The sequence below is a fragment of the Halteromyces radiatus genome, assembly GCF_025201355.1.
Source record: "Halteromyces radiatus strain CBS 162.75 chromosome Unknown BX664scaffold_5, whole genome shotgun sequence".
NCBI lineage: Eukaryota > Fungi > Mucoromycota > Mucoromycetes > Mucorales > Cunninghamellaceae > Halteromyces > Halteromyces radiatus.
This window is the reverse complement of record NW_026251691.1, coordinates 1,393,555-1,405,960: the sequence shown is the minus strand read 5'-3', so window position 1 is coordinate 1,405,960 and position 12,406 is coordinate 1,393,555. Positions and strand designations below refer to the sequence as shown.

The 12,406-nt window shown below is 33.0% G+C and overlaps 7 protein-coding genes across 7 annotated transcripts; 2 read left to right on the top strand and 5 right to left on the bottom strand.

Annotated features, from left to right (window-relative positions):
• Positions 1-472: 472 nt before the first annotated feature.
• On the bottom strand, positions 473-3,720 carry BX664DRAFT_159289 (uncharacterized protein). The gene is made up of 7 exons (XM_051539933.1): positions 3,637-3,720; positions 3,398-3,569; positions 3,029-3,339; positions 1,975-2,912; positions 1,491-1,891; positions 1,068-1,424; positions 473-1,005 (listed from the first exon to the last, which is right to left on the bottom strand). The coding sequence occupies exons 2-7, from the start codon at positions 3,446-3,448 to the stop codon at positions 886-888; spliced, it is 2,178 nt and encodes a 725-aa protein (XP_051399182.1). The 5' UTR covers positions 3,449-3,569; positions 3,637-3,720; the 3' UTR covers positions 473-885.
• On the bottom strand, positions 3,372-4,427 carry BX664DRAFT_159280 (uncharacterized protein). The gene is made up of 6 exons (XM_051539932.1): positions 4,071-4,427; positions 3,953-3,974; positions 3,836-3,867; positions 3,651-3,772; positions 3,532-3,569; positions 3,372-3,448 (listed from the first exon to the last, which is right to left on the bottom strand). The coding sequence occupies exons 1-5, from the start codon at positions 4,323-4,325 to the stop codon at positions 3,566-3,568; spliced, it is 435 nt and encodes a 144-aa protein (XP_051399181.1). The 5' UTR covers positions 4,326-4,427; the 3' UTR covers positions 3,372-3,448; positions 3,532-3,565.
• Positions 4,428-4,480: 53 nt separating this feature from the next.
• Positions 4,481-6,659, bottom strand: BX664DRAFT_336027 (uncharacterized protein). Its single transcript, XM_051546014.1, has 6 exons — positions 6,314-6,659; positions 6,233-6,252; positions 5,540-6,142; positions 5,251-5,442; positions 4,783-5,165; positions 4,481-4,709 (listed from the first exon to the last, which is right to left on the bottom strand). The coding sequence occupies exons 1-6, from the start codon at positions 6,619-6,621 to the stop codon at positions 4,557-4,559; spliced, it is 1,659 nt and encodes a 552-aa protein (XP_051399180.1). The 5' UTR covers positions 6,622-6,659; the 3' UTR covers positions 4,481-4,556.
• A 362-nt stretch (positions 6,660-7,021) lies between these two features.
• BX664DRAFT_374550 (uncharacterized protein) lies at positions 7,022-8,526 on the top strand (the record flags this gene model as incomplete). The annotated part of the gene is made up of 5 exons (XM_051548698.1): positions 7,022-7,252; positions 7,366-7,635; positions 7,699-7,985; positions 8,051-8,265; positions 8,335-8,526. 5 exons carry the CDS (start codon positions 7,022-7,024, stop codon positions 8,409-8,411), a joined length of 1,080 nt encoding a protein of 359 aa, XP_051399179.1. The 3' UTR covers positions 8,412-8,526.
• On the bottom strand, positions 8,434-9,376 carry BX664DRAFT_282508 (PdxT/SNO family). The gene is made up of 2 exons (XM_051541568.1): positions 9,327-9,376; positions 8,434-9,245 (listed from the first exon to the last, which is right to left on the bottom strand). Exons 1-2 carry the CDS (start codon positions 9,364-9,366, stop codon positions 8,641-8,643), a joined length of 645 nt encoding a protein of 214 aa, XP_051399178.1. The 5' UTR covers positions 9,367-9,376; the 3' UTR covers positions 8,434-8,640.
• Positions 9,377-9,926: 550 nt separating this feature from the next.
• On the bottom strand, positions 9,927-11,195 carry BX664DRAFT_299235 (double-strand siRNA ribonuclease Eri1). The gene is made up of 5 exons (XM_051542297.1): positions 10,981-11,195; positions 10,778-10,919; positions 10,576-10,659; positions 10,411-10,516; positions 9,927-10,342 (listed from the first exon to the last, which is right to left on the bottom strand). The coding sequence occupies exons 1-5, from the start codon at positions 11,169-11,171 to the stop codon at positions 10,035-10,037; spliced, it is 831 nt and encodes a 276-aa protein (XP_051399177.1). The 5' UTR covers positions 11,172-11,195; the 3' UTR covers positions 9,927-10,034.
• Positions 11,196-12,089: 894 nt separating this feature from the next.
• On the top strand, positions 12,090-12,350 carry BX664DRAFT_336019 (uncharacterized protein). Its single transcript, XM_051546013.1, has one exon. The coding sequence runs from the start codon at positions 12,143-12,145 to the stop codon at positions 12,302-12,304; it is 162 nt and encodes a 53-aa protein (XP_051399176.1). The 5' UTR covers positions 12,090-12,142; the 3' UTR covers positions 12,305-12,350.
• Positions 12,351-12,406: the final 56 nt, after the last annotated feature.

Below are 12,406 nucleotides of genomic sequence, written 5' to 3'. Positions count from 1 at the left end.
GTATATTTTCCACCTTTACTCCCTATTATCTGAAAAATGTATATATATACTTGTTTTATATTATTATTTATTTATTATTATATTATTATTTATTATTATTACTATTTTACTTCTGAAATAAACCGTTGTTACTTTTGATCCTATTTTATTTGAATGACGTGATAATACATAGTAACTCATATGTTTCATTATCTTTCTTTAATATCAGATTACTGTCATTTACTGGTTTTTTCCATGTGAAGCGCGTTTATTTTTTTCTTTTTCTGCGTTAAGGCTAGAGGCCCGTTTGCATTGAATATATTTGCGGTGATCAGTATTATATGTGTTCTTTATAATGTTTTTATTATTGTTATTATTTAGTTATTTGTCTTTCTTTTTTTTTTTTTTTTTTTTTTTTTTTTGGTTGTCTAAACTACAACCAGGTCCATGATCAAACACAAAAAGAAGATAATATACATAAAACAGAACAGGAGTTAGATCACTAGTTAATCTACTTGTTTATTCAATAAAACTAAACAAAATATAGGTATTAAACATACAATACTAATTATAATATGGATTCTATTTATTTGTTTCTTTCCATTCGAAAGGATCATCCACACCCACCATTTCAATCACAGTATTGAGTATCACTTGTAATTCGGACACAAAGGTAGAAGAAGCCAAAAGATACACACCAAAGGCGGCAAAGTTGGGTAAGGTGTCCACGTTCAAATCACGTCGTTGAATCCGCATCTTTTTTTCCACAGCAATGCTAAATCTATTTCTTGCTTTATCGGGAGTCAGTAGGAACGGTGGATAGGACATTTTGGATGAAAGAGAGCCTGCTGTTAATTTTAATCCCACCATGATGGATGATAACTATAAAAAGAAAAAAGCATGAGATCAATACTGAACACTTATATATACGAGGTTGATTTGACTTGCGTAATCTTGTCGTTCTTTCATTAATATCGTCGAGATATGATCTCTCCAATCATCATCAATGGATCTAGCAGCATAGACCTAGATTGAAATGAAAATCAATATAAAAAGATCGCTCCTTTTTTTTTTTTTTTTTTTCTTACCATAGCATCCACAAGATCAGCCATATTCTCTACTCTATCTACCAGAGTAGTGTATTCCTTCAAAGGAAATTTACCACGAAGAGAAGGTTCGAATTTGGATGTCATCAATAAAGCACGTTCATCTGCGATTTGTCGTTGGACTTCCACCATCCATTTCCGGAAAGTTTTTCTTTGATTTTCGGTTGGTGGATTTTCATGAGGGACCATATAAGAGGATGTTAATAGTGAATACATTCTTCCAACTTGCGTGATAGTGATTGCCAATCTTCGTCGTAATTCCACTCGGCCGTTGACTTGACTAGGAATCATATTTAAGATGGTTGCTCCAAGTATACCAATTATTACCAGAAGCATGCGCTAAAGAAAACAGAAAAAAGGAATCAGATCAGTCATTACTTTTATATATATATTCCTTCTTCTTACCTTTCCAGCAACAGTATAGACTTCATCATGATTAGAAACTTGATCTTGAATATACTGCATTTCATAGATAGTCACTAATACCAAAGTGACAATAGCCACCATATGGAGAGGTCGCATATATGGCGGACCAAACAAAAAGGCATATTGGAAAAACATAAAACACACAAAACATAAAACAGAAAGACCATAAGGATTTCCACGAGAGATTTCCCAGACCACGATACCCAGTACTCCACCAATAACGGTACCAACGAATCGCAAAAGACTTGACAAGTAGAACATGCCAGCCATAGGGAAAAGCCATAATACCAAAGTAATCTGAGCCCAGCGACCTTGCCATTCATTGTACCATCCAACATCTTCTCTTCGGTAAGCAGGAATTGAGAGTAAAACAACAGCAACTATATCAAAGTAAAAAAAAAAAAAAAACCAAATTAGCCATCCATCCATCAAACAATAGATTTATAAAAAAAAAAAAAATTACCTGCAGTCTTGAAAGCAAAAAAAGTATTGATAGAAAAACACCATTTCTTGAACAAATGTAATGAGAAGAAGAATCGTTCGATCTTGTTGGACGGAGGATAGAGGTCAGGATCCAAATGTAAAAACTTGGCTTTTTTTCTTGATTTCTTCTCTTTATAATTTTTAGTATCTAAACGAGAGGATGCGGCCAAGTTGTCATCATCCAGAGCATCCGGTCTTGTTCTTGTTCGAATCAAACCTTGATCAGATGATGTTGGATTGTCGCCACCATCCTGAGGATCTAATACAGATGATTGGAACCATTTCTTCAGAGTAATAGAAGGTAACCAGAATCTTTTGGAGGGTCGGTCATGTTCGAGTTGTATCAAGGTTTCAGCCAGTTCAATGATATTGGTACTATGTGCTTTGAGATTCATTTGATAACAGAATAGTACATACAAAAGACCATAGCGAGGATCTTTATCTTCTTGTAAATGAATTGTTTCCAGAAAAGTGATCATCCCTGGTGTTGCAATTGCTTCCATTTCTGCCACCAATTTGCCAAGTCGATCCAAGTTATTTTTGTATTCCAGTGTTGTGTTCGTCGTATCTTTTTCGAGATCGTTGTCATTTGTTGATTTGTTTTGTCGCCACCTCTTGAATATATTGAACCGTATGAATGGCCATAGAAACGTAGTGGTAGCTGAACGTGGTGAGTTTCCAAACTTGCTAAATCTATCACTGGTTGTCATTAAAATAACGTGACAGAGACTGGCCATTTCCGTGTACAAGGGAATCAGATCTGTCAGAGCATCATTGAAAGCTTGACGTTCTTGATCGGTCACAATATAGGTAAAGGCATCCTGTTCATTTTCAGCATCATCAAGTCCCAATCCTTCTTTCTTCTTGAGCAAAGAAAATCCAATACCATGTAAAGGGGCACGCATTTGTTTCACTATTCTGATAGAAAGAAAAAGAAAGGGGAAAAAAAATTGAATTCGGTTTTCTATAGTGCTCTACTGGTATTTTTATTTTTATTTTCTTTTTTTTTTTTTTTTTTTTTTTTTTTTACTTACTTTGTGATTTTGCTGCAGTCCTTGGATGAAAGGTAAGAATACAATATTTCACGCTGTACAGCCCTTTTGCTATCAATCAATATCAGTACAGAATCAAGCATTTTTGAATGTAATTGACGTAATCCAACATGGAGCGATGTTTTCGAGAGTGAGACAAAGGCGTCCGAGTGATCCTTGAAAAATGAATTGTACTCGTTGAGGCTATTTGAAAGGCAAATCAAATAGTTGGTCATTGTGTCTTCTGGCCAGATCAGCACTGTCACTACTAACGTGATGGCGGTACCAACTGCAATAGGGATTAATATAGCATACTGAAAATAAAAAATGGATTCGTTAGAATATACACTAAAAATTCTTGTTTATAGTTACCATCACCGCAGGTTGAAATCCAGGTATACTGCTTGCACTTGTCATTGTCATCTTTGCATAAATAATAGGGAACAAATATAAGTTTTTACGTTGGTAAATATAATAACATGTATCAAATCCGTAGATGACTTTACCGTCAAGATAATACAGGCGAAGATGCAGGCGAAATTAGCTAAAATGATGAAAAAGAACATAATAGCGAATAAATGAATAAACAAAACAAGAAACTTGATGATTACCTTTTGGAAAGTACACCCGAATATAGTTGACGACAAAAGTACCAAAAAATAAGAAAACAGCCAATACAGCACTTGAGGCAGCTTGAATTGGTTCTGATTCCAAAGGATTTCTTGCTAGATTTGCCAAAAACATGCCCTAAAACGAAAAAAAAATAATCATTAATCATTCTAGTGTCCATCAATATGTTAGTATCCTTACCAAAGTACACCATGCCGCGCTAAGAAGAGATCCTACAAATCATACATGAAAACAAGGGGTCAGCTGAGTTCTTTATCTTTTTACGTGTCAGGCTAAGTCCACTTTCTACTAACATACCTGCCGTTCCATACATGATTGACTGAATCCATTAAGAGGTTTCAGATAAAGAAAAAAGAAAAAAAAAAAGGAAACTAGTTAGTTGGTATCTTCCAGATATCGAATTATCTACGCTTACTTCCAATACCACTCCAAGAGATCTATTAGGAAAGTAAAAGAGACAAGTAATAACAACGAAGAGAGTGCCTGATCCAATAGCTTGCTTTGTTGTTCCATCCATGTTCATAATAAAGCCAATCAATAACGATATGCATACCTTGGTAGTTTTTCGTACAGCTTCTAAAGTGGGTAATCGGTCTTTTATCCTTTTGGTCAAAGAAGGAGATGGCATTGGTTCATTGCTGTTCATAGAAATAGTAGTAGAATCGACCATTATCACCAGAGATTCATGTTCGTATTATGATAAAAAAAAAAGAAAGTGCAATGAAGAAAGAAAGAAAGAAAGAAATAGGGTGTGAGAGAAAAAAATAAAAGAAAAGAAAAAGAAAAAGAAAAAAAAGGAAAAAGAAAAAAGAAAAATATATATGCATGCAAGTCCGAAGATGTGTACAGATATTTATTACAGTCTATCATCATAACCAGTATTTTATAAACTACAATCTATTTAAAGCCTTGCTGCCTTTTGTTGAGCCTGTTGTTCTTCGTTTTTGATCCATAATCGAATGTCCTTGCGTAAGATTTTTCCACTAGGACTCTTGGGAATAGCTTGCACGAAACGGATACCACCTCTCAGTTTCTTATGATTTGCTACCTTGGCCTATAACATTATATAGAAAATAAGTCATCATCATCCTTCTTAGATATCATCCTTATCTCTTTTAGTAACTTACAGCAACATAATCAGATAATTCCTTGGCCAAATTAGGGGTATCTTTATTTCCAGGTTGCAATACAACGTACGCACGAGGGTATTCTGTTGCTTCCTTTGAATTGTAAACGCCAACAACAGCACAATCAGCTACCTTTTCATTTCCTAGCAAGATGGCTTCCAATTCAGCAGGAGCCACTTGCAAACCTTTGTACTTGATTAATTCCTTGATACGATCCACTATATAAAATTCTTTTGTCTTGGAGCTGAATACAGCGACATCACCCGTTCTCATCCATCCATCCTTGGTAAAAGTCTTGGCATTGGCTTCTTCATTGTTCAGATATCCCTTCATAATAGAAACACCACGAACAAGCAATTCACCAGGTAGATCATGACCCAATTCTAATCACACAATAAAAAAGAGGAAAAATATATAATTATTTCTTTTCTTAATCAATCAATCATTTCTCTCTTTTTTTTTTTTTACCATTATCATTTTCATCTACAATCTTAGCTTCATTGTTGGAAACCAAAACACCGATAGATCCAGAAGCGCTTTGACCAGCTCTTTGTAAAATGATTCCACTGGTTGTTTCTGTCATACCATAACCTTGACGAACAGTAGAGGGTACAGCACGAACTAAAGCGTTGATATGTTCATCACCAAGAGGAGCAGCACCTGAAACAGAAGAATAAGTAATAAAAAAAAAAAAGGATCCATTTGTAAATCAGCACATGTTTTCATTTTTTTTTTAAAAAAAAAAAAAAAGACTTACCAGAACCCAATCGAACAAGAGAGGACATGTTATATTTCTTGACAATAGGAGATTTGGCCAAAAGAACAGCAATGGGTGGAACAATGTTAGCAAAGGTGATCTTGTATCGTTCCACAAGTTGACAGAAGAGTTCTAGATCAAATCGCTGCATCACCACCACAGGAATCACCCGATAAAAACTATTCATCACCATACCAGTCAAACCATAGATGTGATAAAAGGGTAAAAACGCAACCAATCGATCATCATCACGGCTGTTGTTGTCAGGATCAAAATTCAAATTCACTAAGACTTGGCCAACGAAGTTACGGTGAGTAATACAAACCCCTTTGGCCACACCAGTGGTACCACTTGAATAGCAAATAAAAGGAACATCTTCAGATGGATTGATACCTTGAAGAGGAGCCACTACACGACGTTGAGGATCATTGGGTAAAAGAGAATAGAAAGGTTTGCATCCATTGACTTGTTTATCACCAAATAAGAATATACGTTCACGAGAAAGACCAATCTTGTCACACACTTTTAAAAGCACAGGTAACAACTCAGGTACCGTGATCAATGTTTGCGCACCAGAGTTGGAAAGTTGATGCTGAAACTCATCTACATATATATAAGGAGTAAAATCAATCGTCAATCCTTTTCATCACCTTTATCCAGTCATCATCTATCATTATCTCGGATCAAAATTACCTTCGGTATAGCCTGGATTACTATTATTGCCAATAAAAAAAAAAGATGAGAAAGAAAAAAAAAAAGAAAAGGTTTACTTACCCGGGAGTAATTGTACATCCAGTAGCCATAAGAGAAAAGTAAAGTATGACATGATCATATTGATTTGGAGCGAATACAGCTACAGTATCCCCTTTTTTCATACCAAGATGATCAATCCAACCAGCAGCAAGTCGACTAGAAATATCTTTGACTTGACCATGTGTCAAAGTTCTACCAGTAGGACCATCAATAGTTACTACAGTATTTTCAGCACCAGGCTTTGTATTGTGTTCATTATCTTGAATTAAAAAGGAATAAATATCAATATCAGGAATCGGTATATCAGGAAGATGTGATTTATAAATCATGTTAATTAAATAAATAAATAAATAAAAATAAAGGATTAATATACAATGAAAAAAAAAGTAAAAAGAAGAAAGAAAAGTGGTAAAAAAAAAGGTGGGGTAAATCTTTTTTATGATAACGAGATCTAAACTCCGTAACAGTGGGAAAATGCTTACAAGAGATTTTTGGCTCGAAAAATACAAATGAAAAAAAAAGGGGATATGTATGAGCCAAATTTTGATTTCCGGTGATCCCATCCAAACAAAGCATATTTCTGATAGTGAATTAAGGGGAAAAGTTTTCATACCATGATGGGATATGTAAAAATGAAAAAAAAACATATATAAAACAGGAATATTTTCATGATGATGATTTCTTTTTCTTTTTCTTTTTTTCTTCTTCTTCATCATTCCTTAATTTTCAATGGGCAATAAAAAAGAAGAATATAGTAGTTTGGCGGTGAATACTACGGAGTCCAATTGTCCACCATCCCCATCCACTTTAGTTGCTTCACGGTATATTGATTTATCACCATGGATGAAAACAGTTTTACCTGTATTAAGTTATTGTATTGCAAGTATCTTGATGACTGTTACCAACAAATATGTGGTGAATGGTAATTTCAATATGGTCTTTTTCCTTCTTTCTGTTCAGGTAAAAAAAAAAAAAAAAAAAAAAAATCAATTCATTTAAGGTGAAGGATGATTGATTACCCACCGGTCTTTTAATAGTCAAGTTTCCTTTTTTTTTTTTGACATAAATAATAGAGTATCACCACTGTTCTTTTATTACAAATTTTTAAATTCTTAAATTTTATTAAATATCGTGAATTTGATATTGATGAGGCAAAGAAATGGTTTCCAATTGTCCTATTTCTTGTGGCTATGATTTATACTGGTTCCAAAGCATTACAATATTTAGCCATTCCTGTCTATACTATTTTTAAGAATTTGACAATCATCCTTATCGCCTATGGTGAAGTCATTTGGTTTGGTGGTACCGTCACTTTTTTAATGATGGTCTCTTTCACATTGATGGTAATAATAAAAAAAAATATATATGTATAAGAAACACAGGATTGACATTTTATTTTTATGCAGACTTTGTCATCAGCTATTGCAGGATGGTCAGATGTTAGTATTGCCATCAACACGTTTGTACAAGCAGATTCACTTGTTTATAGTAATACTATGATTGGTTATTTCTGGATGGCCACCAATTGTCTCTCATCTGCTTCCTTTGTATTGTATATGCGCAAAAGAATCAAGATCACTCAATTTAAGGATTTTGATGTGGTGTTTTATAATAATTTATTATCCATTCCCATGTTGATCATCCCTAGTCTTTTATTGGAAGATTGGTCTACAGAGAATTTGAACTTCAACTTGTAAGAAAAAAAAAAAAAAAAAAAAGGGAAAGATAGAAATGATGTTTTTTTTTTTTTTGTATTAGTCCAGCAGAAGAACGTCAAGTTAGAATTTGGGCCATGATCTTTTCTGGTGCGTCCGCCTTTGGCATGTCTTATGCGTCAGCATGGTGTGTACGTACAACATCATCTACCACTTATAGTATGGTTGGTTCTTTGAATAAATTACCTATCGCCATCTCTGGTCTTGTCTTCTTTGGTGATCCTGCCACTGTAGCTAGTATTTCAGCTATTCTTATAGGTAAGTGAATCATCATCATCAAAAAAGGAAGAATAGCAATTGATGATCCTTTTATTATTTTCATCATAGGTTTTGTTGCTGGTATAGTATTCTCTTATGCCAAAGCATATCCTCCACAAGATGTCAAAAGAGGCGAAAAAGGATAAAATGAATCGATTGATAAAGAGAGTTGTTAATTTTTTTTTTTATTATTTCAGTTTAATAAAGATAATAAAAGAGAGGAAAAAGTAATGTTTTTGTATCTACAAAATGTCTAATCTAGAATCGTAATAATGATATCGTCTAACTGCTATTAAAAAAATATATAGGGAAAAGTGATATATATATAAAAATAGGATAAATGTCAAAAAAAAAAAAAAAGAATCTTGATTTTCTTCATTTCTTGTGTTGAAGAGCGAGGTGTACAAAGTATTGATGGAGTCTATTATCACGAGTTAATTCAGGATGGAAAGCTGTTGCCATAAGATGACCTTGACGAACCGCCACAATAGTTTCAGCATCAGTTTGTCCGACCTTGGATTCCAAACGAGATAAGATTTCCACATCATCCGACTTGACGGCAGTGATAATAGGCGCACGAATAAACACAGCATGGAAAGGTTGGTTTTCGCCAAGAATAGTAGGGAAATGGAGCATGGTTTCGAAAGAGTCCTTTTGTGTACCAAATTGATTGCGATTGACACAAATAGATAATCCACCTAATAATTGTTGTCCACCCTTTTTCGCTCCAGTTGCTTCATCGGCAAGCATAATCATACCTGCACAAGTACCCCAAGTTGGTTTGTTACGCACAAATGTACGTAGAGGTTCAAGTAAATTGCACCGTTCTGCAATCAATGCCATGGCTGTAGATTCACCTCCTGGAATAACAAGACAATCTACACTGTTGAGTTGTTCTTCAGTTCTTACGGCAAGAACTTGTTTTACTGATGGAATGTTTTGAAGCATATGTATATGTTCGATAAAGGCTCCTTGTAAGGCTAAAAAAAAAAAGATAATGATAATAAATAAAACAAAGTTCTACCCAATTCCTTCTAATTATTTTTATTTTATTTTCTTACCCAAGACACCAACAATGATAGTAGGTTGATCTGTTACCATGATAATTAATTCGGCAGGTAAAATATAAAAAAAAAGGGAAAAAAAAGAAAAAGAAAAAAGAGAGCTTTTAAGGGAAAATAACAGTGACTCAAGATTGTGTAAGTCCGTCTTTATCATTGGTCAATTCTCTTTTCGGGAAATGGACCTCAAAGTGTGGGAAACAAAATCATTGCAAATGACAGGTCAGTGCCTTTTGTTTTATAAAACCTATCCTGTGGTAAAATAGATTTGGCGGGCAAAAGGAAATTAGTTATAAAACTGATGAACTATTCATATTCATTATTCAACTCATTGTATAAAAATATATTTAACAGAAAAGAATTGTTGATCGTGAGAAAGTTAATAATAAGTTACTGTAGATAATATCATTGTTGGATGAATATGATACAATTGATTACTGTATACAATAGTGAATGGCTCATATATACATCTGCATCACAGTGAAGTGAAAATACACACTATACTTGATATATTTTAATATCATATGCTGCACACTATCCGATATCTTATAATCTCACTTGAAAATTGAAAAAAGACTTGTTAACATGATCTATCATTCACCATCATACATAATAGATCGTCATATAATCTATCATTTTTATTTACAAAATATATTATAATGTACACTATGTATCAAAAGTAGTTTCTAAATCTAATATATGCCATCTTCATCTTCTATTTCGCTTGCCAGGATGCCATCTAATATTTGGTTTAAAGAGACAACCATCCAATTTCATTTTTCTTGCAATATAAACCAAGTTTCTTGCATCGTCCAATCCAGAGTGTTGATGTCCTTCGAAATCCATATTCAAATCAGCTAGCATACGAGGAATATTTTTTGCTTTCTTTTGTTTGTAAAAGTCTTGATAAAGTTTTCTTATGTTAATCCAAGGTTGACAAAAATATTCAGGTCGTTTTTTCAATTGACTATGATGACATTGCTTAGTGATAAAATCACGAATATCAAACGGACCATCTATATCAATCAAAAAAAAAAAAAAAAAAAGGGTAAAATAATATAATATATTAAAAGTCAAGATTTACCTGTGACAAAAGAAGCTGATTTATCTTGGAATAAAGAATATTTCGCCATGAATTGTTGAAAATCATCCAATACTTGTATAAAATCAGGACTACTATCAATTGTTTCCTATAATGAAGATTAGAAAAAATCATCAGTTATAATAATCGGAATAGAGTTAAACTTACTTGAGTAATTCCTGTCAAATTAATACAAAACTTGGATAGCGTTGGGTTAACACTGGGTTTGACATATGAACGGAACTCATCCACCTAATATTTATGCAAAAATCATAACAAAAAAGAAAAAATAAAAAAAAAGGAAGAATCATGTTATTATATTGTAAGAAAAGATAAAAAAAAAAAATTATTTTCAAATTAATTAACTTACAATTTCAAAAGATTGACCATCCACTAATACCACAGGGAATTCGATAATTTCATTGGGATAATCAAACCCTCCATCGGCTTCACACGTTGCTTCCACGTCGAAAAAGAGATAATAATCGCATGGCTGTTTCTTTAGATCTATCCTATAAAAAAGAAATAGAGAGTAATATGTTAACTGTTGATTACTTTAATAAATTATTTTACCTTTTTGTTTGAGACTGTTCGTTCTTTTCCTTATTGTCAATCTTTTTCAAAGCTTTTCTTAACCGTTTCTTCAGTTCAGGTTTGTGACCCTTTGTTTCTAATCCTAGAGCTTCCAATTTTAATCGAAGTTGTTCAACTGTTGTAAGTGAAGTATTTTCATTTGTTTCTATTGTCTCTATCGGGTCTATCATCTATAACAAAAAACAAAAAAAAAAAAAAAAGTATACTAAAGGAAAAGGAAGACAGGGAAAAAAAAAAGTTGTAAGTGGCTGAAATCTATCACCGCCATTTCAAATTTGACTTTATGCTAAAAAAGGAAATACACAGAACACTTCATTCAATCAGGAGGTCAAACTTATTCATTGTAAAAAGACTTGACATCAAATAAAATTGTATTTTATAATAATACATTGAAAAGAATCTATCATCTAATTTATCTTACCAATAAAAACAAGAAGAAGAAGATGAAGAAAAACTCTATTAACTGTATAACAGTAATTCATGCAGTCAGGTCCATTCTTAATCGATTCCATTACAGTGTACAGTTGATATGGACAAAAAAAAAAGTTTACACTTATCATTTTAGTTAATAAAAATTAAACATCACGTTTATAAAATCATCAAAGAATGAACAAATTTACTAGACAAGAAAGGCATTAATATGTGAAATAAAGTATACATACAGACAAAAAAAAAAAAAAAAAAGAAAGAAAAGAAAGCTTGTTGCATTACTGGATTTTTCCTAGTGAATTGCGTTTATTTTCTTCTTTTCTGCGCTATGATTAGAGACTTGTTCGCATCAGTGTTCGAGCATACTTGATGTTCCAATTTGATTTTCCCTTCTCTTTCAATTTGATTTTCCCTTCGCTCTTAATTTGATTTTCTTTTCACTCTCAAACTGATATTCCCTAGTTCTCAAATTTTATTTTTTCTTTGTCTGTATCTTTTTTTTTTACCCTTTTATCTTAATTTAACGTGAATAAATTGTATTGTACTCCCTTAAGTTGAATGTCCATGAAATCTAAAGCAACTTTAACACTGATGGAAGATGGTTCAATCTCCGGCGCAATATACTCTTTTTAAGTTCTTATTTTTTTGGCTCACACACTTTTTCTTTTTCTTTTTCTCTCACATTTTTTTTAACGAAATTCTCACGTTTATCATGTCAGACGAAAAAGTTGCAACTGTTGCTATTGTAGGTGGAGGTCTTGTTGGTGCCTTGAATGCTGTTTATTTTGCTCAACGTGGTTGGAAAGTTGATCTTTATGAATTACGAGCAGGTAACTTCTTATCAACAAAAAAAAAATCTTTTTCCCCTCTATAACTTTCTATGCTTTTATTTGAATTAGATATGCGTTTACCAGAACAAAAGAAAACACAACGTGGAAAATCCATCAACTTGGCATTATCTGAACGTGGTCTTAGT

Excerpts from the sequence above, each read along its gene's own strand:
- BX664DRAFT_336027 (XM_051546014.1), bottom strand. The coding sequence starts at position 6,621 with ATGATTTATAAATCACATCTTCCTGATATACCGATTCCTGATATTGAT. Across the intron at positions 6,253-6,313 it reads GGATGTACAATTACTCCCGG|TAATCCAGGCTATACCGAAG; the intron begins GTAAGTAAACCT and ends TGGCAATAATAG. Across the intron at positions 6,143-6,232 it reads TAATCCAGGCTATACCGAAG|ATGAGTTTCAGCATCAACTT; the intron begins GTAATTTTGATC and ends ATATATATGTAG.
- BX664DRAFT_159280 (XM_051539932.1), bottom strand. The coding sequence starts at position 4,325 with ATGGTCGATTCTACTACTATTTCTATGAACAGCAATGAACCAATGCCA. Across the intron at positions 3,975-4,070 it reads CTCTTGGAGTGGTATTGGAA|TCAATCATGTATGGAACGGC; the intron begins GTAAGCGTAGAT and ends TAATGGATTCAG. Across the intron at positions 3,868-3,952 it reads AATCATGTATGGAACGGCAG|GATCTCTTCTTAGCGCGGCA; the intron begins GTATGTTAGTAG and ends TATGATTTGTAG.
- BX664DRAFT_299235 (XM_051542297.1), bottom strand. The coding sequence starts at position 11,171 with ATGATAGACCCGATAGAGACAATAGAAACAAATGAAAATACTTCACTT. Across the intron at positions 10,920-10,980 it reads GAACAGTCTCAAACAAAAAG|GATAGATCTAAAGAAACAGC; the intron begins GTAAAATAATTT and ends TCTTTTTTATAG. Across the intron at positions 10,517-10,575 it reads ATTTGACAGGAATTACTCAA|GAAACAATTGATAGTAGTCC; the intron begins GTAAGTTTAACT and ends TCTTCATTATAG.
- BX664DRAFT_159289 (XM_051539933.1), bottom strand. The coding sequence starts at position 3,448 with ATGACAATGACAAGTGCAAGCAGTATACCTGGATTTCAACCTGCGGTG. Across the intron at positions 3,340-3,397 it reads GATTTCAACCTGCGGTGATG|TATGCTATATTAATCCCTAT; the intron begins GTAACTATAAAC and ends TTTTATTTTCAG. Across the intron at positions 2,913-3,028 it reads GACTGCAGCAAAATCACAAA|AATAGTGAAACAAATGCGTG; the intron begins GTAAGTAAAAAA and ends TCTTTCTATCAG.
- BX664DRAFT_336019 (XM_051546013.1), top strand. The coding sequence starts at position 12,143 with ATGTCAGACGAAAAAGTTGCAACTGTTGCTATTGTAGGTGGAGGTCTT.
- BX664DRAFT_282508 (XM_051541568.1), bottom strand. The coding sequence starts at position 9,366 with ATGGTAACAGATCAACCTACTATCATTGTTGGTGTCTTGG. Across the intron at positions 9,246-9,326 it reads TATCATTGTTGGTGTCTTGG|CCTTACAAGGAGCCTTTATC; the intron begins GTAAGAAAATAA and ends TTTTTTTTTTAG.